The sequence below is a fragment of the Syzygium oleosum genome, unplaced genomic scaffold (genome assembly GCF_021117445.2).
Source record: "Syzygium oleosum isolate NSW1041296 unplaced genomic scaffold, Sole_v2.1 Sole_v2.11, whole genome shotgun sequence".
NCBI classification, from domain to species: domain Eukaryota; kingdom Viridiplantae; phylum Streptophyta; class Magnoliopsida; order Myrtales; family Myrtaceae; genus Syzygium; species Syzygium oleosum.
Genome location: NW_026607495.1, coordinates 7,194,825 through 7,216,713, shown reverse-complemented (window position 1 = coordinate 7,216,713; position 21,889 = coordinate 7,194,825). Strand labels below are relative to the sequence as shown.

Below are 21,889 nucleotides of genomic sequence, written 5' to 3'. Positions count from 1 at the left end.
GTGTGGATTGTGCCTTTTTTGGCTAGTTGGCTGGTTGAATGTCTGGTGTAAAGGCTATTTTGTAAAGCTTGTTGAAGTCTGGTGTAAAGGCTATTTTGTAAAGATTGTTGAAGTCTGGTAAAAGCTATTTTGTAAAGCTTGTTCAAGTCTGGTAAAGGCTAATTTGTAAAGCTTGTTCGAGTATATATTGATCCGTGGTTTTAGTTACGTACTCTCCATTTTGTGTGGATAATGTTATTTGCATTGTGATGATGAATTTGGTCGATTGCATGTGGCTTGTATGCCGGAAGGGACTCTCTCTCTCTGCCCATTTTGATGATAAATACTATTGAAATTGATTTATGGTTTCACAGCTGCTAGAATAGGTTAATATCCTAATTTGGGCTTCTCTGCGATATTTGCATCTTAAGTCTTCTTTTATATCTAGAAAAGTATATTGCTTCTGGCTCATTATGTAAAATAGTACTTCATTTGTATATCTGCGCATACAATCTGTCTTTTAGTTAGAAGGCATCTTCCGAGGCACAAGAATGAAGTGCTGCATTTGGCAGGCTTCCAATTGTCTTCTCATAATGATTCCAATAGAAAGAAATAATTTCTAGTATTGACGATATAGAGCCAATGTTAAAGTATTCTGGAAAATAAGCTCGATTGCACATCACAACTCGGTCAAATTTGAAAAAAATTGATGGAGGGTAAATTTGTCACGTGTGTACCAGTTTGAGATTTTTGGTGATCAAAACAATTAGTTCGGGGTAAATTTGTCATAGGTATACCAGTTTGGGATAAATTTGTCACAAATATATCAGTTTGGGGTAAATTTGTCATATGTGTATCAGTTTGGGGTAGATTTGTCACATGTACCAGTTTGGGGTAAATTTGTCATGTGTGTTCCAATTTGGGGTAAATTTATCATGTGTGTACCAGTTTGGGGTAAATTTATCACATATGTATCAATTTGAGGTTTTTCGTTATATCAAACCTGCCACATCACCATGCCATGTCACGAAGTGTCGTCAACATCAGCAAATTTAACAGAAAAATTTGACGGAAGTTAACGCAGTGTAAAATTGTTACAGGTATACAAGTTTAGGGTTTTTTGTGGTAAAAAAATTAGTTTGGAGTAAAATTATCACAGATGTACTAATTTGGAGTTTTTTGTTGTATTAACCCAAAGAAATAATATCCAATATAGCTTAAACTTTAGGTTCTTATCCAGCACGTCTCGTCGTCTACTAATGGATGCTGGGCACAATTTCAAATTTCGATAAAATTTGGGGACTTCGTTGAAATATTTTCGCGTCACCTATGACACCTCACAACGTATGACGGGCTACAACGAAAAAGCCAAGCAGCAACCTTAGCAGGCTTGGGCTAGGCGCTGACATAAGCGAACAGAGTGGACCCCACTTCACTAAGCAAAAAACCTTAAAATAATTTAATCTTTCTACTATGCAATAATATTCCCCACGCACTCTCTCTCTCTCACTCACAATTTTGATTTCCATTGAAATTATTTCTCTTTGTAAAATAAGAAAATTAGTTTACCAAGTCGAAGAATTTTATCTGTGCAGTTCCATTCCCTACAATTAAATTTCTAATTTTTAAGAAATTTTTAGTTTCGTGAAATCCTTAAGATTTTTGTTACAAAATAGACGCATCCATATCCTCTAATAATATGTGAGTTGCAAGGTATATGGTATATTAATGGATGTGTGTATTGTCATTTTGCTTAAAACATGTCAAAAAAAATCCGGCCTTATTCTAAATAGAATTGTAAAATGGTGTTATCATGATTTTACATCAATTGAATTAAACAAGAAATATTTACATATCAAACCAAGCATCAATAAATCGTTTTGACATCGTCAATTCGATATACTGAACATATATGTTCTAAAATAGATATTTATAATATGCATTCCTTAGTTGTTACAATAGCTCTCCAAGGAAAAGCTTTCATTCCACCAAGAGGTCTTCTTTTCGAGTAAACTAATAAGACTTAACAGGAAAAGATCCATCTCTTGCCACTACTCCAAGACAAGGTATCCAAACTAGTGAGGAAAGTCTTAAAGAGTTATTCAGCAAATAAAGAAGCTAACAAAAAATTCAAGTTCCCAATTTTGGGCTTGTCTCTTAAAGTTGGTCTCCCAAGTGATTTTCTCTTAGGATAAACGATACCAATCCGACACAAGAGCCTCCTTGTCCTAGCGATGTCAAAGAGGTCAGGAAAACGATCTTTGAAAGACATATTCCCACACTAAGTGTCAAGCCAAAAGAGCATCCACTTATCATTTCCCACTATAGGACTCTGTATGAGTAACAAAGTCACTCCACTCAGCTGTAATCCGCCTCCAAACACCGCGCCCAAGAGTCAATCTTCTACTATGGAAATCCAACCGGTTCTTTCAAGGCCAGATTTAGCAATGGCCACTTTCCTCTAAAGACGGTTATTTTCAGCATTGAACTGTTAGCTGGCCGTGAGGCACGGCCGAACGCCCTAGGATCGCCATAGCAAGAAATAGAGGGTACGGTAAAAGGATAGGCGAGATTTATGCACCTGTTTTGGAATTCATCGCCTCTGTATGTGGAAATGACGAAGAACAGGTGCCGGAGCTCTTCTCCCCTATAACCCCCGGAGTCCCTGGCGCTATGAGACCGCCTCTGCCCTCACAAGTACTGTATGCAAGGTTTGAGAGTGTTTGAGAGAGAGTTAGGTTAAGGGAGGGACCTCTAGCTCTATTTATAGAGTTTCCAGCCAAGCCCTCTCATAATGGGTCGAGCTCAACTCGGCCCACATAAGCCAGGCCCATATCAGACTGATTAAGAATCATTATGTCCAACCTTATTAGACCAAGCCCGTAAACGGTTAATTACACTCTCAATTAATGTAGCCCACATACAGGAAAACTCTTACATTCTCCCACTTTGGCTATATTAAGTGAAATCGTACTGTATGTGTGCTCCTTTATATTGGTCTAGGGATTATTTTTAATAGTCAATCTGATCCCATAAGATCTCAAATACTGAATTATGGCGGTAACTGCATGAACATCAAACGCAGAGCCTTCCATGGTTACAAATGTATTTGACTTTACTGATATGGATTCGATATGATTGTGTGGCAAATGGATAACACCTCATAAGGAGTTATACCTTATGGGTCATACCCTTTGTTAGTCCACATTCTCTCTCCTTAAGTGTCACAAAAACTTGATGTGTCACTAGACAATATCTTTACAGTTCCAATGAACCTACATATGTCTTACCCTTATTGTTAACATTACTTTACGTGTAATAAGACATATCCTTAAGGCTAACAACTGAATGCTCATAGCCTTTACTCAAGATTTACACAGTACCTTAAGATTTTCACATTATATGTGTATTTAACATGACAATAATGCATTCAGAAATACCTTATTGTACGCAAATGAGTTGATACACATCCAAAATGTTACTAAATGTAACAAAAAACACAGATGTAAATTTTATTAGAGCAAAGACAAAAGCAGCTCTCACTAAACAACAGCATCCCATGATACTCCTAAGCCCATGTTAACGACATGCCGTTCATATATACAGGGGTGAAGGCCTTTAGTTAGTGGATATGCTACCATATCATTTGTGAAAATATGCTTTACTGTAATGTCACCATCCCTAACTTTTTCCTTTATGGTCAAGTACTTGACCTCCATATGCTTAGACCCCTTGAGACCTCTGTTGCTGTTAACAAACAACACTACAGAGTTATTGTCACAATATAACTGTATGGGCCTATCCATAAAATCAAAAATGGTTAACTCCCTAATGAGGTTCCGGAGCCAAATTGCCTGAGTAGCGGCCAAAAAGCATGCTACAAACTCCGCTTACATGGTAGAGGATGTCATTGATTTATGTTTCTCACTTTTCCATGATATTGTACCTCCTGCTAACTTAAAGATGTAACCCGTTGTCGACTTCTTTTCATCCTGACAGCCAGCAAAGTCTGAATCCGAATACCCTACCAGCTGTAGGTCCTGAACATGTCTGTAGATCAGCATATAGTCTTTTGTCCTCTTTAAGTATCTCAAAACCTTATTGGCAGCAACCCAGTGATCGTGTCCTGGAATTGACTGATATCTGCCTAGAAGTCCTGTTGCAAAAGCAATGTCTGGTCTAGTACAAACTTGAGCATACATGATACTTCCAAGTGCACTAGCATAAGGTATATCCTTCATTTGGGTTTTCTCAATATCTGTATGAGAACACTGTGACAGACTCAGTTTATCACCCTTTACGACAGGAGCAATTCCTGGCCTGCAGTGCTGCATACTGAATCTTTCTAAAATACGATCAACATATGTCCTCTGAGACAAACCCAATACTCGGCGAGAACAATTCCTATGGATCTCAATGCCTAGGACAAAAGATGCCTCATCAAGGTACTTCATGTCAAAATTCTTCGACAACATTTGCTTTGTCTCATGTAGTAAACCAATATCAGTACTCGCAAGCAAGATATCGTCTATATAAAGTATGAGAAAAATAAATTTCCTCCCACTGACCTTGCTGTATATACACTGATCCAACTTGATTTCAATAAAACCGAATGAAGTGACAACACTATGAAACTTCAAGTACCATTGTCTAGAAGCTTACTTGAGGCCATAGATAGACCTTTTCAGTCTACACACAAGCTCACCTGAATCATCAGCTGTAAAACCTTCGGGGTGCACCATATAGACTTCTTCATCAAGGTCTCCATTCAGAAAAGCAGTCTTAACATCCATCTGGTGTAACTCCATGCCAAAATGAGCTACAAATGCCATAATCACTTTGAAAGAATCTTTAGAAGAGACTGGAGAAGAAGTTACCTCATAGTCTACTCCTTCTTTCTGACTGAAACCCTTGACTACCAGTCTGGCTTTGAACTTTTCAACCTTTCCTTTGGAGTCCCTTTTGGTTTTGTACACCCATTTGCAGCCAACACGCTTGTAACTTTTAAGCAATTCAACAAGCTCCCAAACATCATTATGTTTCATAGACTGTATCTCGTCTTTCATTGCATCCATCCACATATCTGATTGAGGACAAGAAACAGCATCTGAATGAGTTACTGAATCAACCACGCAACCTATATCATAGCCATGCTCTCCTAGATAGACCATATAATTTGGTGGTATAGCCGATCGTCTCTGCTTGATAGATCTCCTTAGTGGAACTATTACAACCTTATCCTGCACCTGAGAGGCTTGAAGTACTTCATCAGAAGCTGTTTCAATAATAGGATCCTGGACCATAACAAGCTCAGTCTGTGGTATAGGGGTCTCCATTATCATCTGTATAGGTAGAGAGAAAGATACACTAGTACCTACTATATCATTATCCTCAATAGTCTGATAGTAACTACCTTCTTCGGCCACATCAAATTCCAGAAACTTCGCTGTATGTGATTCCATAATTCTTGGGCCTCCATGGGGACTATAAAATCGATACCCCTTTGAATGATCTAGGTAAGATACGAAATAACACCGAGTGATTTTGGATTTCAACTTGCTCAATGTTGGATTGTATAACCTTACTTCTGCAGGACACCCTCAGACTTTAAGATGATTCAAGCTAGGTTTACGTTTAGTCCATAATTCAAAAGGAGTTAATGGAATAGCCTTGGAAGGAACACTGTTTAGAATGTAGAGAGCTATTTTCAAAGCTTCACCCCACAGAAAGCTAGGAAAGTTTGTTCTACTAATCATACTCCTCGTCATGTCCATAAGGGTGCGATTCCGCCTTTCGGCCACACCATTCTGTTCAAAACTCCTGGGCATAGTAAACAGAGCCACTATCCCAGAATCATCCAAGTATTTGGCAAATGGCCCTTTAAGCTATCCAGCATCGCCATGTCTGCCATAATACTTACCACCCCGATCAGACTTGACAACCTTTTTGACTTTTCCCAACTGTTTCTCGACTTCAGTCCGAAAAATCTTGAACTTGTCAAGAGACTCAGACTTTTCCTTAATCAAGTATAGATAACCATATCGGGAATAGTCGTCAATAAAAGTGATGAAATAAAAATTTCTACACAATGTTGCGGTATAAGGTCCACTCTTTAAGAGCAGGCAAGATGTCGAACTTTATCAGCCTTTCCACTCTTTCCCTAGAAATGTGACCAAGTCTTTTATGCCACAATGCATAAGACTGTTCCTTAGGTAGAGGTATTTTAGAAACGACCTTTTCAGCTGTATAAGCGACGTATATATCATTAGGAGTTAAACACAATCTGTACAAACCATTTGATATATTGCAGCACCCAATCTTATTTGAATTAAAGAACATAGAAACAACATTGTTCTTTATTTCAAAAGAGTAGCCACACACATCCAAACAAAATACGGAAACTAAGTTCCGTCTGAAGGAAGGTACATAAAAGGTGTTTCTTAACATCATATTAAAACTAGAATCCAGAATTAAAATGACATCTCCTACGAACTCGACGTCGACTTTCTTGTTGTTTCCTACGGTGAGCTTTGATTCATCCTGATTTGGCTTCCTTCTGTGTTGTGAATCCCTGTTTGGTAAACGCAACATGATTAGTTGCACCGCTATCTAGCCTCCAAGAACTGGATGGGGCTTTTGATAGGTCGGATTCACAAACAAATGCCAAAGAATCAATATTTGACTGCTCACGCTTGGACAACCAAGTTTTATATCTATTGTAGTCTTTCTTCATGTGACCCTTCTTCCTACAAAAGAAGCAATGAACATCATCCTTTTTCAAGGATGCTACCTTAGGACCCAGATGGCCAGAATGACTGGTGGTTTCAGGAGTTCCTTTATGAGTATAATTTTTGACTTTCTTACTTCTCTTGCTGCTGGAACTAGAGGCATAAAAAGAAAATTTTCCTTTATCTTTCTTCAGTTTCTCTTCCTCTGCCACCACCCTAACTATCAGGTCATTAACTGACCAAGTTTCATCTTGGGAATTATAATTGGTCTTTATAATTCCAAACTCAGTACGAAGGGTGTTCAGGGCTTGATGCACAATGTAGGCATCAGAAAGGACAATATTATGAGCCTTCAGTTTTGTTTGCAGGTCTATCGTCCTAAGGATGTAATCCCTAACCCCACTGGAACCATCATACCTCATATAGCTGAGTACTTACATATATGTCCCACTCTCAATATTAAATGAGATACGATTCCTTGCTTGCAAGGTTTCCATCATTTCTTTAGCAGTGCAGTCAGCTGGTAAACCACTCTTCAAGTGGTCATGAATGGATCGCTTCATGAATAACAAGCAAATCCTATTGCTCTTTTCCCAAGCAGTACAGTGTACCTTTTCTATATCCGTACTATCAGCAGTGACGTCTGCTGGCTTATCCTCAGTAAGAGCAATATGAATATCTGCTAGCTCCATACCAAACAGAAAATCATCTTTCCATTTCTTAAAGTTTGAACCAGTAAGAACCTTAATACTAATGGAGTTGCCGTTTAGAGAATAGGTGACTGGGAAAACAAGCAATGTTTATAATTAGCATTATGTGAGTACTATCTTGAGGGTTACATACATCATCATATAATCACCTTTGGGCAGAATACATGACATGTAGTTATATAGCCTCTACATGACAACGGCCATGAGAATATGTTCCAATCTTTTATGAATTTACCACCTTTTGATGTATGAACCACTAAGATCAGTCATTCCTCAAGCATATACTGTACATGTATCTCTCCATTAACCAATACATAATCACCTCTTTTGGGAGTATGACAACACATTAGAACAGGAGACATCCCTAAAAATACAAGACTGATATTTCACAAACCCAATTAAGTGTGTCATTTTGGCGGTCATTACCCAATTGAATTCTTGAAACTCTCTCGTACTAAGGATATAAGTTTTATGTATCACATTCATCATATACATGTAATTCTAGACTTTAAAACATGGGCAATGTCACTAAAATTACACACCATGCTAATTAAATCGCTCTAATCATTGATATATGTTGAACCTTATATATACTATCAATGAATCATGCTCTACACATTCTTTATGTGGTCATATACATGTAAGCTTTAATCTGTATCTCCGAAATCATAGAGAAATACATGAAAATATGCAAATATACCCTAAAAAAACACGTATATAGGGTTCTGTATGCATTTCCATATCCTTAAAAGCATCAAACATGTAAAATAAATATATCACAATGTAGAGAATCTTAATACGAGCACGCCGATACCTTACACGCTCCAAACGGAGCCCGGACGCGCCCTCACGCGCCTCCTGAAGGCGTAGCGCGTGATCTGTCCTAAAGGGACCGGTCCGACCGCAGACCGGTTCGACCGGTTCGGTCAACGGTCAACTTGGTCGGGTTTCGGGTCGGGTCTACTTCGGGTTGGATCCTAGGGTCGGGTCAAATACCAGGTTGGATCCTAGATTCGGGTCGGGTCACCCGGTCAACAGGTCAACGGGTCAAACCCTAGGTCAGTTCTGGAGTCAGGTCGGGTCAGCCGGATCGACCTGGCTCGTGGAAACCGTAGCGCATGCAATGCGCACACTGGGAACACCCGTGCGTGACCGCGCGTATGCCACCGAGGCTCTTTGATGCTCCAGCGCGTGGCGGCATGTGCGGCCACGTCCGGCGGCCTCCGGAGGCCGGCGATCACTCAAAATTCTCAGTTTGAGACGATCTATCCATTTATGTAATTTATTCTAACTTTCATCATATGAAAAATCGAAAATCACATACTAAACAATACGGTCTAATCTTGACTATGGCGGCTCTAATACCACATGTTAGCAGGCCGTGAGGCGCGGCCGAACGCTCGAGGATCGCCATAGCAAGAAATAGAGGGTACGGTAAAAGGATAAACGAGATTTATGCACTTGTTTTGGAATCCATCGCCTCTGTATGCGGAAATGACGAAGAACAGGTGCCGGAGCTCTTCTCCCCTATAACCTCCGGAGTCCCTGCCGCTATGAGACTGCCTCAGCCCTCACAAGTACTATATGCAAGGTTTGAGAGTGTTTGAGAGAGAGTTAGGTTAAGGGGGGGACCTCCAACTCTATTTATAGAGTTTCCAGTCAGTCCCTCTCATAACGGGCCGGGCTCAACTCGGCCCACACAAGCCAGGCCCATATCAGACTGATTAAGAATCCTTATGTCCAACCTTATTAGACCAAGCCTATAAAGGGTTAATTACAATCTCAATTAATATAGCCCACATACAGGAAAACTCTTACATGAACCACCATAACCATTTGCCTAGAAGAGCCTTGTTAAGCAATGAAAGAGACTTGATGCCAATACCGCCGTTACAAAAGCGTTGCTTAACTGCTTTCCATTTAACCAGATGGAAAGCACTCTCTCCAATCTTCCTATCTATTTCACGTCTCTCTTTCCTATCCCTTGTTTGGTTGCCAAAAGGCTGGAGGCTATTCAGAATAAGATTGTTTTGGGGGTTAAAAGTTTAAGGGTAAAGAACCTATACGACATTCCAAAACAGAAGAAAGCAAGCCAACATTCACACCATCACCTAGTGGGATAAGCTCACTTTTGCTCTAGTTTATCTTAATCCCCGATACGGCTTCAAAACATAAAAGGATGCTTCTCTGGAAAAGTAACTGTTGAACATTATCTCAGCAGAAAATGATAGTATCATCCGCAAAGAGAAGATGAGAAATAGTAAACTCCTTTCCAAGACTAGCCATATGAGCCAGAAGTCCAACCCAACTCAGACGCCTTACTTAAACATTTTACTGAGGACCTATATTACCAGAACGAACAGAAGGGAGGAGAGAGGATTACCCTGCCCAAGCCCTTGAAACGATTGGAAAAAACCGGTTATCCATTAACCAAACCAGAATAATGTGGAGTCATGATACATCTCTTTATTAAATTACACCATTGCACGCGATAACCCATTTTTTTATCACAAATAAAAGACAGTCCCACGAAACATGATTGTAAGCATTCCTCATATTGATTTTGCGAATAATACCTTTCCTTTTCGCTTTTAAGTGGGAGTCCATCACCCCGTTTGCAATCAGAGTTGCATCTAAGATATGTCTTCAACGAAAGCATTTTGATAAGGTCCCACCACCATGCCAATAATCCGTTTTAATTAGCTGCAAGAACCGTAGCCAAACTTTTATGCACGCTACTCACTAAACTGAGTGGACAGAAATCTTTGATGTTCTGCGCACCACTTTTCTTAGGGATTAAGGAGATAAAAGTAGCATTAAGACTTCGAACAAAATCACCCTTCGAGTGAATTGTGGAAAACCGTCAACCAATAATCTTTCACTACTTCCCAATTCTCATTATAGAAAGCCAAAGTAAAATCATCTGGACCAGTGCTTTTTCCCCATTATAACTCAAAATAGCCTTCTTGATCTCTTCTTCTTCAAAAGGTGTAACGGCCCAAGCCAAGCGGCGGAGCGTGGAAAGGAGGGATGGCGGTGCGTCCGCGCCACTAGCTCGGACGTGCGCAGGGAAGTGGGATACCTGTCTTGTCCCACATCGCCTAGGGGGGAAGTTCCGGGCTAGCTTATAAGGCTTGGGGTTCTATATCTGTGTAACGCATTTTAAAACCGTGAGGGTCAATAGGCCCAAAGCGGACAATATTACACAGTGTAAACCCGGGGTGTTACAGGTGGTATCAGAGCCGACTCCTGACCGCGTGTGGGCCCACAATGAGGGTGCTGTGCCCGTAAGGGGTGGAGAGTGTAACGACCCAAGCCAAGCGGCAGAGCATGAGGAGAAGGGATGGCGGTGCATCCGCGCCTCAGTCCTCGGACGTGCACAAGGAAGGGGGAGCCTTTCTTGTCTCACATTGCCTAGGGGGGGAGTCCTGGACATGCTTATAAGGTTCGGGGTTCTATATCTGTGTAACGCGTTTTAAAGCCGTGAGAGCCAGTGGGCCCAAAGCAGACAATATTACACAGTGTAGACCCGAGGTGTTACAAAAGGTAGTTCAAAAGTGATGCCATGTCTTCACTAATGCAATTAAAGGACATCAAAAGGTAGTTCAAAAGTGATGCCATGTCTTCACTAATGCAATTAAAGGACATCCTCCGGACGAGGATGAGGGTCACAAGTCTCAGAATTAGAGTTTTCCTGGCAACATCCAATTGACAATCTTCCATTTTAGTCTCCTAAAGACACCATGTCCTGTCTCCATTCTTTGGTAAAAATTTTGTCACCGATCACTTGTCACCATCATTCAACCCCCTGACATTCCAAGAACTAATTTTCTTTTTTTTTTTATAATTGAGGTGTCCGCGCGGCCGGCGAGCTAGGGCTCAAACCAGCGGTGATGCCCGACTAGTCCTCGAGGGGGGCTAGCGCAGCATCCCACCGCCACGACCCCCCCACTTAAATCACCGATGGGCGAGTTTGAACCCAGGACCTCTCGTGAAAGGAACTGAACGCAAACCAACGCGGCCACCGATGGGTGGGTTCCAAGAAATAATTTTGACCTATATATAAACCAAGAAGAGCCCTTTCCACTGCTACCACTCACAACCTTGTTCCTGTCAGGAGTTTTATCGTTATTGGCGGAACACTGAAGGCATTTCAATTCCTCGATTATTTTTCAATGACTTAAAATGCTCAGGGCCATCATTTCCCTTAGCCCTTGCTTCTCTAGCTCCTCGAAAAGAATCATAGGTATCTTCGAACCCTTGGAAGGAGACTCCAAGGGCCTGGCCAACAGCCTTAATAATCTTAAGTACCCAAGGATACATGCTCCTCGCTATTTACCTCAAAATGATTCAACAATGGAACTGATAAAAAAGAGGATCTTGCCTCATCAACCCCCATCAGCACCAAGACCAATGACAAAAGCTGCCCACTTCTTTTGCTCTCACCCTTTGAGAAGACATCACTAGAAGCACTCTCCATGGGACCAAAACCACCATCTGCAATATCAGGAGCGCAGTTAGCAGCTTAGGAGCACTCTATGCTCATACAGAGTTCTAAGTTTTGACCCATTCACCATGTTATGGTACTTTCAAGTGGAGATACTTTTTGTTGCTTTCATCAAATTCACAGAATTTGATGTCCGTGATTTCCTTGTCAGTATTTTGACTGCGAACTTTGGATCTTCCTACCTTGTTCGATCTGTCTGAGAAAAATAGGGAACATACTAGACACATCTTCTGAGCGCCTTTTAAAATGCATACAAGTCCAGCCTGAATTCTTTGAGTTACCTTGGGCGTAAGATAAGCCTGATATAACGACTGGTAGAGGAAGTAGTAATTTGCAAGTCTTCCAGGTCTATGCAGATAGATTGGTGAAGAGGGCCTGTGAGAATGGGAGTGATGTTAGACAGTTCGATGCTGAGGCTTATTCAAGTTCCATGTCGGAGAAGATCTCACCTTCTCTATCTGAAGTTCTAGGAGATCAACAATACTCCCATCCAGTTCACGACAATATGCCTCCGCCTAGATTGGCCAGTCAAGTTGGTTTGAAAGTACCACCTAGGATTTCAGCATCCACAGTGGAAGGTATGTGCTCTAACTGGCTACGAGGAAAAGAAAAAGTTGCTCATAATTAAGCACTAGCCTAACTGTAGCCACTTCTTTTGCGGTTTTAGATTATCAAAGTGACATCGTGCAACTAAAACGTTTCAAAGTACCATACACCTTTGGGACAGAAATATGCAGGCTTCCAATGATATGGCTTTGGAGCGGATTAAAATCAACTGTTCCATAAGGAACGCAGAGTCAGACAAGAATATGCTGACATATTTTACAGGGGAGGAGCATTGGTGTCTATTCTCATTTCTCATGAAGCACGTGATTGCAATGTTCTAAATATTGGTTCTTCAGATGGGTTTTGGGACCTAAATCTATATAGTAGAACTGTCCGTATAGATCACAACATTAGAAATTTATGGGCTCCATGTTGATCCCACACCCAGGAGACTTGCTTTTCCTGGCTTGCCCCATGTCTATTATGGGCTTCATCAATCTCTCTCTCTCTCCAGGAAACAGTGGTACTAGTGCTGCTCGATTACCAGAACTATCAGAAAGTCTCTATTCCCAAAATGCCATGTGGAACCAAGCTACTGACAGTTTGATCCAAATTGGGCCTTCAGCAGACACCGAAGTAATTGGACGACTGGACGGGTCACCATCCAGCTTCCCAGCTTTCAGTACGTTGAATTTTCTCCCCGTGACGTCGATTTCTTTGCCGTATGGTATTGTTTATCCTGTCTTGTGGAAAAATGGGGAATACAATTTTGGGACTTAAAATATGTAGAATTAGTATTTGCCGTGATGATGAATGTGGCGTGGCTATAACTTGCTGGAACAAAAGTAGACTGTTATTACTTCTGCGGCTTTGGTTTAGGGTCATGATCCTTTTTCATTGGACAGATTCGTGCTTTTGTAATGAAGAGTAGGAACTGCGTCAGGTCATTTCTTCTCATTAAGGAAAGCAGTTTCGTTCTTTTTTCTGCCTAGAAATGGACAAAGAGCCACCTCTAGTGCCAATGAAAACTCCACGCCCCACAACTCCGGAACGGTCCAATTAGCATTAGGAACCCATTAAATGAGTTTAAAAGATGGATATTTTTGTGATATCAGTCCCATTAGGGAACTAAACAAGTAAAGTTGAAGCTGGCTGAAAGGTGATAACATATCATCCTAAAATATTTTAGGATAATTTCCTCGATTTGAATTTAAAATTCTTTCCTCAATTTAAGAATACTTTCCTTGATTTAAGGAATCAATTTTGTCCTCATCGTGTAACTATGTATCTATTTAAACGTATTATGTACATCAATAGAAGAACAAGGAAAATCTAAATATTCAAAACTTCTTTTACTTTCTTTATGGTATCAGAGTATTCTGCGTAATAGCATTATTTGTGATCCTGCTTCTTCTTCCTCATGGCTGTCTCCAACAATTTTGAAGCTACTAGCGCTATTAGTACCCCAGTTCAATCCCCACCTATTGTGATTTCAAACATTTCTAGCCTTGTCCCAATCAAACGGAATGCCTCCAATTATCTCCTTTGGAAATCCTTGTTCACGTCTATTTTGCGTGGTCATCGCCTGATGCATCATGTTAATGGCTCTGTTTCTCCACTTTCATATGATGATCCCACATATCCAACTTGGTTTGAAAAAGACCAGCTGCTATTAAATTGGATCAATGCCACATTAAGCAACTTTGCTCTTCCATATATCGTCGGACTTATTTCTGCCAAGCAATCATGGGACCTGCTCAATAATAGATATGCCTCTACAGTACCTGCCCATGTGATGTCCCTCAAACGGTTGCTTACTTGACCCAAGAAGGGCACTCAATCTATGGCTGATTATCTCGAGCAATTTAAGGTCATTTCTGACCAGCTGGTAGCCTGTGGCTCTCCTGTAAGCAAGGATGATTTGCTTATTCACATCCTCGATGAGCCGCCACCATCATATCGACAATTCTGTTCCTCGGTTTGTGTTCGCACCAGGACATCGACCCTATCTATTGAAGGACTTCATACCCTGTTAATCTGTGAGGATCTCTCTTTGACTGAAGATACACCGCTTGCGGTTTCAGCACAGTCTACTGCATTGGTGGCTTCCAAACCTTTCAGGCCCAACAACTCTCATCAATTCTCTCAGGGCCGTGGCCATGCACCATCTCGTGGAACATTTCCACCATGCCAGCAGTCCTCCACCTCCTCTGGATCGGTGCAACAATGACCATCACCCCAAGGTCAACAAAAATCTCAAAATTTGGGAGTTTGTTCACAATGTCAGATCTGCAATCGTATGGGTCATACTGCCATCGTCTGTTATCACCGAATGGACTACACCTATCAAGGCTACCATCCATTGGAAAAACTTGCAGTAATGGCTGTCACTGTCTCGACCCCACCCAACACTTAGTACACCGACACCGGAGCCACTCATCATCTCACCCTGGAACTCGAAAATCTCCAAATTTCAACTGCTTATGATGGTAATGACACTGTTGAGATAGGTAATAGCCACGATATGCCCATTGCACATGTTGGTTCCACTACCCTTTCATCCTCTTCATCACCTCTTCACCTCAAATCTATATTTCATTGTCCCACAGCTTCACACAATTTACTCTCTATTTATCGATTTTCCAAAGATAACAATTGTCTCTTTAACTTCGATGCCTCAGGTTTTTGTATTAAAGACAAGGCCACGGGGACGACACTATATCAAGATACTATGTCAAGAGCCAGTTGAGAACAGCTTGTACCCACTTCGCACTCCACCATCATCCACCGCCCCAAAAGCTCATTACAGTTCCTCCATCACCACGGACCAATGGCATGCTTGTCTCGGCCATCCCTCTCATGACATTCAACATGAGATTTTCTCAATCGCTTCTATTTCCAATAAATCTGGATCTCACATTTGCTCTTCATGTCAGCAGGCGAAGAGTCACAAGCTTCCTTTTTCCAAATTTTATTCTACCTCTAGTCGTCCTCTAGAATTATTACATTGTGATGTATAGGGCCCTGCTCACATTATCTTGTTCTAATTATTCCTATTATGTTCTCTTTGTCGATGAGTTTTCCAAATATTCATGGTTATTTCCGATGAGATTAAAATCTGACTTTTATGACATCTTTGTTAGTTTTAAAAAGCAAGGGCATTACACATGAATATTCTTGCCCCCACACACCAGAACAAAATGGCGTTGCGGAGCGCAAACACCGCCACATCATCGAAACTGGCTTAGCTATGATGGCCCATGCTCATATGCCTTCTAAATTTTGGTTGGAAGCCTTCACCACAGTCATTTATTTGATTAACCGCGTGCCCATACTTCAACATCACACTTGTCCATATCAATCTTTATTTCACACCCCTCCTGATTATTCACACTTACGAACCTTTGGTTCTCTTTGCTTCTCATGGCTTTGACCTTACAAGGCTAACAAATTGGAACTTCGATCAACCCCCTGTTGTTTTATAGGCTATAGCCCCAGTCATAAAGACTATCGTTGTATGGATCTCTCATCTGGTCGAGTATATATTTCTCGTCATGTGGTCTTTGATGAAACTAAGTTTCCTCACTCTCACTCATTCTTCACATCTTTTACCTCATAGTCTCGATTTTTTTGGAGTCATTCAATCCGAGCATGCTCATTGTGATCCCTCCACCACTTCACAGGTCGTTCTCACATCCAACAACATCTCACCGGTGCCTTCTTCATCAACTACCGAACCTATCGTGCAGACCTCTAGCCCCCCTTCCTCCACCTATTGATAATCAACTTGTCCCTTCTTCTTCCACTCACCCAATGCAAACAAGATCTACGTCTGGTTTTACCAAACAAAAGGCCTTTTCCCATACCCTTCACCCACTTCGATTGCACTTACTGCCAACCATATCTCCGAACCAACATGTTACTCCCAAGTGGTTAAGGAACCTCAATGGTGTCATGCCATGGATCAAGAATTTACCTCTCTTCAACAGTAACAAACATGGTGTTTGGTCCCTTATGATCCTACTATGAACGTAGTGGGCTGCAAATGGGTGTTTTGAGCTAAACGAAATCCGGATGGCTATATTAGTCGCTACAAGACTCACCTTGTTGCTAAAGGTTTCCATCAACAACCGGGTGTTGACTTTATCGAGGCCTTCAGTCCTGTGGTGAAACCTACTACCATTCGAATTATTTTATCTCTTGCTGTCTCTCACAATTGGCCACTTCGACAATTGGATGTCGAATGTGCATTTTTACATGGTGATTTGCAGGAAATAGTGTTCATGTCCCAGCCTCTGGGCTATGTTGATCTGGGCAAACCTAATAATGTCTGTCACATGAAGAAATCCATTTATGGCCTCCGTCAAGCCCCTCGAGCATGGTATGAAAAGTTTAATTCAAAACTTCATGATTTTGGATTCACCGTCTCCAACTCTGATCCATCATTATTCATCTTCCACCAAGGACATATAACCGTATATCTCCTCTTGTACATTGATGATCACATACTCACTGGCAATGATACTTCAGCGTTGCAGCAATTGATCTCGCATCTTGGCCATCATTTCCGTATGAAGGATCTCGAACCTCTTTCTCATTTTCTTGGTGTTCAAATAACACGTGATTCGGAAGGACTATAACTTAATTAGTCGAAGTATATTGTGGATGTTCTAAGGCATGCAAATATGGACGGATGTAAACCAGTCCCCACGCCTACTGTGTCTCAAAAACTTGGCCACGGTGATGGCCCTCCATTATCGGATCCCACTCTTTATCGGAGTCTTGTTGGAGCATTGCAGTATGTTACTTTGACGCGTCCTGACATTTCCTTTGCCGTCAATCAAGTTTGACAATTCCTAAAGTCTCCGACCGAGGATCATCTTATGGCGGTCAAATGAATTTTGCGTTATTTGAAAGGCACAATCACTCACAATATTCAATTTCGTCCAGGCCAACACCAGCTCACTGCTTATTGCGACGCCGACTGGGCATGTTGCCCCATTGATCGACGCTCTACTGGTGGGTTTTGTGTTTTCTTCGGTTCTAACCCCATTTCCTAAAGTGCAAAGAATCAGGCCACGGTGGCATGTTCTCCATCTGAAGCTGAGTACTGGTGTCTAGCTCACACTGCAGCTGAATTAATTTGGCTATGTTCCTTGTTACGTGAATTGCATTGCCCACTCCTTATGCCACCCACTATCTGGTGTGATAACATTTCCGCAATCTCTCTCGCCTACAATCCAATTTTCCATTCAAGAACGAAACATGTCGCTATCGATTTTCATTATGTCAAGGAACTAGTTAGGCGTAAGATTCTCACTGTTCAGTTCATCTCCAGCAAAGATCAAATTGCAGATTTGTTCACAAAAGGTCTAAGTTCTAATCGCATCAGATTTTTGCAGAGCAAGCTTCACCTTCAGCCAATTGTGCTTAGCTCAAGGGGGGATGATAACATATCATCCTAAAATCTTTTAGGATAATTTCCTTGATTTGAATTTAAAATTCTTTCCTCAATTTGAGGATACTTTTCTTGATTTAAGGAATCAATTTTGCCCTCATCATGTAACTATGTATCTATTTAAACGTATTCTGTACATCAATAGAAGAACAAGGAAAATCTAAAAATTCAAAGCTTCTTTTCCTTCCTTTAAAAGGAAACGCTAACTCATTTGGCATCGCAAGTATGATACTTGACTCAATTTTGTCACACTGATAGCTCCTATCAGGGGTTTGATTGGGTCTCGTCAACTTACCAACTGTTTTAATTGCATACAAAGAGAGTTTTGTAGGTGCTTTCTATGCTATTACTTTTGATTATCTCTCTGTAACCGTTGCATTATCTCATTAATATGGCTTATCTGATGATAAGGACTGATCGAAGTGTAATTATTGTGGCAAATTATGCACACTAACTTCTCAGAAAACCTGTAGTGGACATAGCGATGGCTTCATTAGTAGCGTGAGATTTGACGAATATTCATTTATGGTTCCAGAGAAATTAGCAATCGTGGTGTTTGAAGTGTGGACACATTCTGATATTATCTATATGGCTCTTCAGATATTGAAGATGGCGTGATTGATTTGGAACAGTTGTTGAGGGATTGAATCTTGTGGCTACTGATCAAGCACTACTTGCTCCCGAACAACCTCTTCGGATTTGACGTTCATGCCATTGGCTGCGGAGACTTTCTACTTGCATCAATAATGTGATTTGAGTCATGTTTGTTGTGAGTTCCTAAATCGAATAATGAACGATATGCTTTTTGGTATTCTAAATTCTAACGCACACGTCCGGATACAATGGGTTCTATATCTGTTTATCATTCTAGTTCTACCATGCCATGGGTTAAGAAAGGGATTAAATTTGTGGATCAAATTTCTGGCGATAATTGGATTTTACTAGGTTACTGTTCTTGTAAACAGGACCATTTCCATGCATCTGTCGAAGGGAAGCGATCCAGTGTATGTAAGAAAACTAAAAAATTTCACTTATTTTATCCAGTCATAAATTACCAAGAAACAATCGGCAAGAAATCAAATTTAGGTAATCGATGAGATATATAGGTATGGCTTCTTTTAGAGGATATATTGAGCTGAATTTGGAATTTTCCTCTTGCTAACAAAGAAATCAACCTCTCTAATACAAATATTAAGCTCTTGCATGATATAGATTATAGACACAAGTAATTACTGTAGAACTATGTAGCAAACATTCTCTCCTCTGTCATTACCAAGTGCCAACTTTCTTACCCTTGGTATTGGTTTCGAGGGAGACTCTTAAAGCCATTAGGCTTGAGGAAAATTTGTGAAGGGAGCTGTTCAATTATGATTAATATCCCCCTACATACTCAGATTTACTACTGCTTAAAAAACAATTTCAATGACGGTTATATGGCGTCTAATATTTGGTCATGAAATCCCAGAGATTTGCCTGTCAAAAGTTTTGCAAACTAGCCAAAATGAGTACTATTTTGAGAATATTCAGGATCGAATAGTCAGTAATGCCCCATTAGTCTCTCTCTCTGCCCCACTTCTACGGGGCACCTACTGTATAGTTCAACTTAACGACGTAGAGTCGTAACTAATAATAAAAACATTGTAGACTTAGATTTATGCTGTTACCATGCTTTGCCCATAATCAGATTTAAATTTATCTGATTGTACAGTCGGGGGACGAGCCGGAAATTTGGCTTATGGGGAGCGAGATTTTTAGCACGTTTGAGTTTAAATTCAATCCCCGAGTTTCGGTAACAATGTATCAAGCAATAACAATTTAATTGATTAATCGATAATGCCAAAAAAATCAAGATATTCACGAAAAAAATGTAATGAAATATTAAGATTGTGTACGGGCGAATAAATGTAACCTAGAATTTGATATATGGATTTCCAAAAAAATATGTAGAAGAATGACTTAAAAAGAGTTGGGCACGGTACAGGGCTTGTAGCATGCAAAAAGGCCAACATTGAGTGGTAAAATCGTTAATAGCGAAATGTTTAGTAAATTTGGGGAAATTAATAAAAATCGAGCTATAATAAAGATATGATGCGGGCCAATATGTTTGGTCTATCTTTCATCCGTAATTCTATTCAACTAGAAGCACGGTGACCCATTTAGCTTGTCTTCCATGGTTGGTTAAATAGCATTTTCTCTTTTGTTTTAATTTTAATTTTCCTTTTCTTATTAATGAGAACATGCCATCACTTAACATATGCTCCGTAATCAATGGCCGCACAGCACGACGTCAGACGTCAGACAGATCGATAAAATCGTCGAATGCAAGAATTAATTCGGCGAGATAGATAGTGGGGATTTAAGCAACCACACATAACGTAACACTTCTAATCTGGACAAATTTGATTTAGTGAGACAAAATTAAGATAGGCGACTTCGACATGCAAGATGATTGGTAGCTTAGACATTTTACCGGATTTTCATTTCACAACGCTTAATTAGAACGATTTAATTAAACTTTTATAGGGTGAGTAGTATTGATGGTTCCTTTTCGACGCGATGGCCGGCTACTTCGGCGGCGTGCTTGAAAGTTTAGGCCACAATTCAAATCAGAATGAGGTTGACCGCGATTAGAATTGGAGGGTAGTCAACTTACGCGCGATATAAAAATTTTCCAACTACTTCCATTCACGTGCAATCATTACTAGTATCAAAAGAACATGAGATAAAGTTGCTAATTTCGCGAGGTAGCATATTGACAGTAATACCCACGCGCGTTTGAGCCTCTTAGACAATAGTGGCCAAACATAAATCCTCCAACTACAATGAAACATGCATGCAAGCAACATTTTCCAGAACCTTCTTATGATCCACAACCACCACTTCACATAAACTATTCATTTCAAGTAAATCTAATAAGGTTAATATCACGAAAAATTCTAAACTGGTATACCTGTAACAAATTTACCTCAAACTAAGTTTTTTACTACCGAAAACTCTAGTATACCTATGATAATTTTACCCTTGATTAGTTTCCGTTAAATTTTACTGTCAAATTACTGAGTTGGATGACACATGAAAGTTGACAGGTGTACTAGTTTGGGGTTTTACACTTTCGTTTGTCACGGGTTTACCAATTTGTGATTTTTCGTGGTATTAATCCAATTTAACGGAAGGTAAACTTATCACAAATGTACCAGTTTGGAATTTTTGGTGGACAAAAAATTAGTTTGAGGTAAATTTGTCATAGATGTACCAGTTTGGAGTTTTTCGTGGTATTAACCCAATCTAAAAGACAACATCGTCGCAGCTCATACTCGAGGAGTAATTTCAGTAATTCCTCTCTCTCTCTCTCTCTCTCTCTCTCTCTATTGAAACCTAGTGAGTTTTCATAATCGAAATACTTTTACCCAAGTACAATACATATGGCATCCTAAACATATGAAGAAAAACCTTATAAGTATCAAATGAAGCGATTTTCGACATCATTAATTTGATGGAGAGCCATATTAATTCGCCTTAAATATTCTTGAGATCGATCAATAGATAACTATCGTTAGTTGTTACGACTTTTGGTCATGTGTCACGGTTTGGGTTTCCATACACCAAGGACCGTGTACACGATCGACGAAGACTGGTCCAAATCTTCTAGAACTTCTGAAATGTTCAGAGGGACGAGCAATACGGTAAATGTGCCATGTTCTAGAGAATTCCTGCATTAAATGTCGGTAGTTGGTAGATGGGGAGATACGATCTCTACCACTAGATCAAAAGGCCATCAATGGATGTAGTGAGTCGAGTCTTTGTATAAATAGGGGTGCTCTCTCCTCATTTGTATCCATCAAACAATTGAGCAATAGAAAGCATTCTTCAGAATTTCTCTCTCTAAACTTTCTCTCTCTAGATCTGGATATCGATGATAATTGATATTCGAGCATGTCAGGTACCGTCGATCGGGGATCCA

At 40.4% G+C, this 21,889-nt stretch overlaps 1 protein-coding gene across 2 annotated transcripts; it reads left to right on the top strand.

Annotated features, from left to right (window-relative positions):
* Positions 1–11,467: 11,467 nt before the first annotated feature.
* Positions 11,468–18,756, top strand: LOC115687893 (uncharacterized). 2 transcript variants are annotated; one of them, XM_056315975.1, is made up of 3 exons: positions 11,472–12,502; positions 12,985–13,152; positions 18,529–18,756. In XM_056315975.1, exons 1-3 carry the CDS (start codon positions 12,355–12,357, stop codon positions 18,573–18,575), a joined length of 363 nt encoding a protein of 120 aa, XP_056171950.1. In that variant the 5' UTR covers positions 11,472–12,354; the 3' UTR covers positions 18,576–18,756. The 2 variants fall into 2 exon arrangements, with proteins under 2 accessions (XP_056171949.1, XP_056171950.1); XM_056315974.1 differs by lacking the exon at positions 18,529–18,756 and having other exon boundaries at positions 11,468–12,502; positions 12,985–13,329.
* Positions 18,757–21,889: the final 3,133 nt, after the last annotated feature.

What these genes read in the sequence shown, in the direction of transcription:
- LOC115687893 (XM_056315974.1), top strand. Translation starts at nt 12,355, where the DNA reads ATGTCGGAGAAGATCTCACCTTCTCTATCTGAAGTTCTAGGAGATCAA. An exon ending in TTCAGCATCCACAGTGGAAG is followed by an intron (nt 12,503 to 12,984) that starts GTATGTGCTCTA and finishes CTCTCTCTCCAG; the next exon opens with GAAACAGTGGTACTAGTGCT.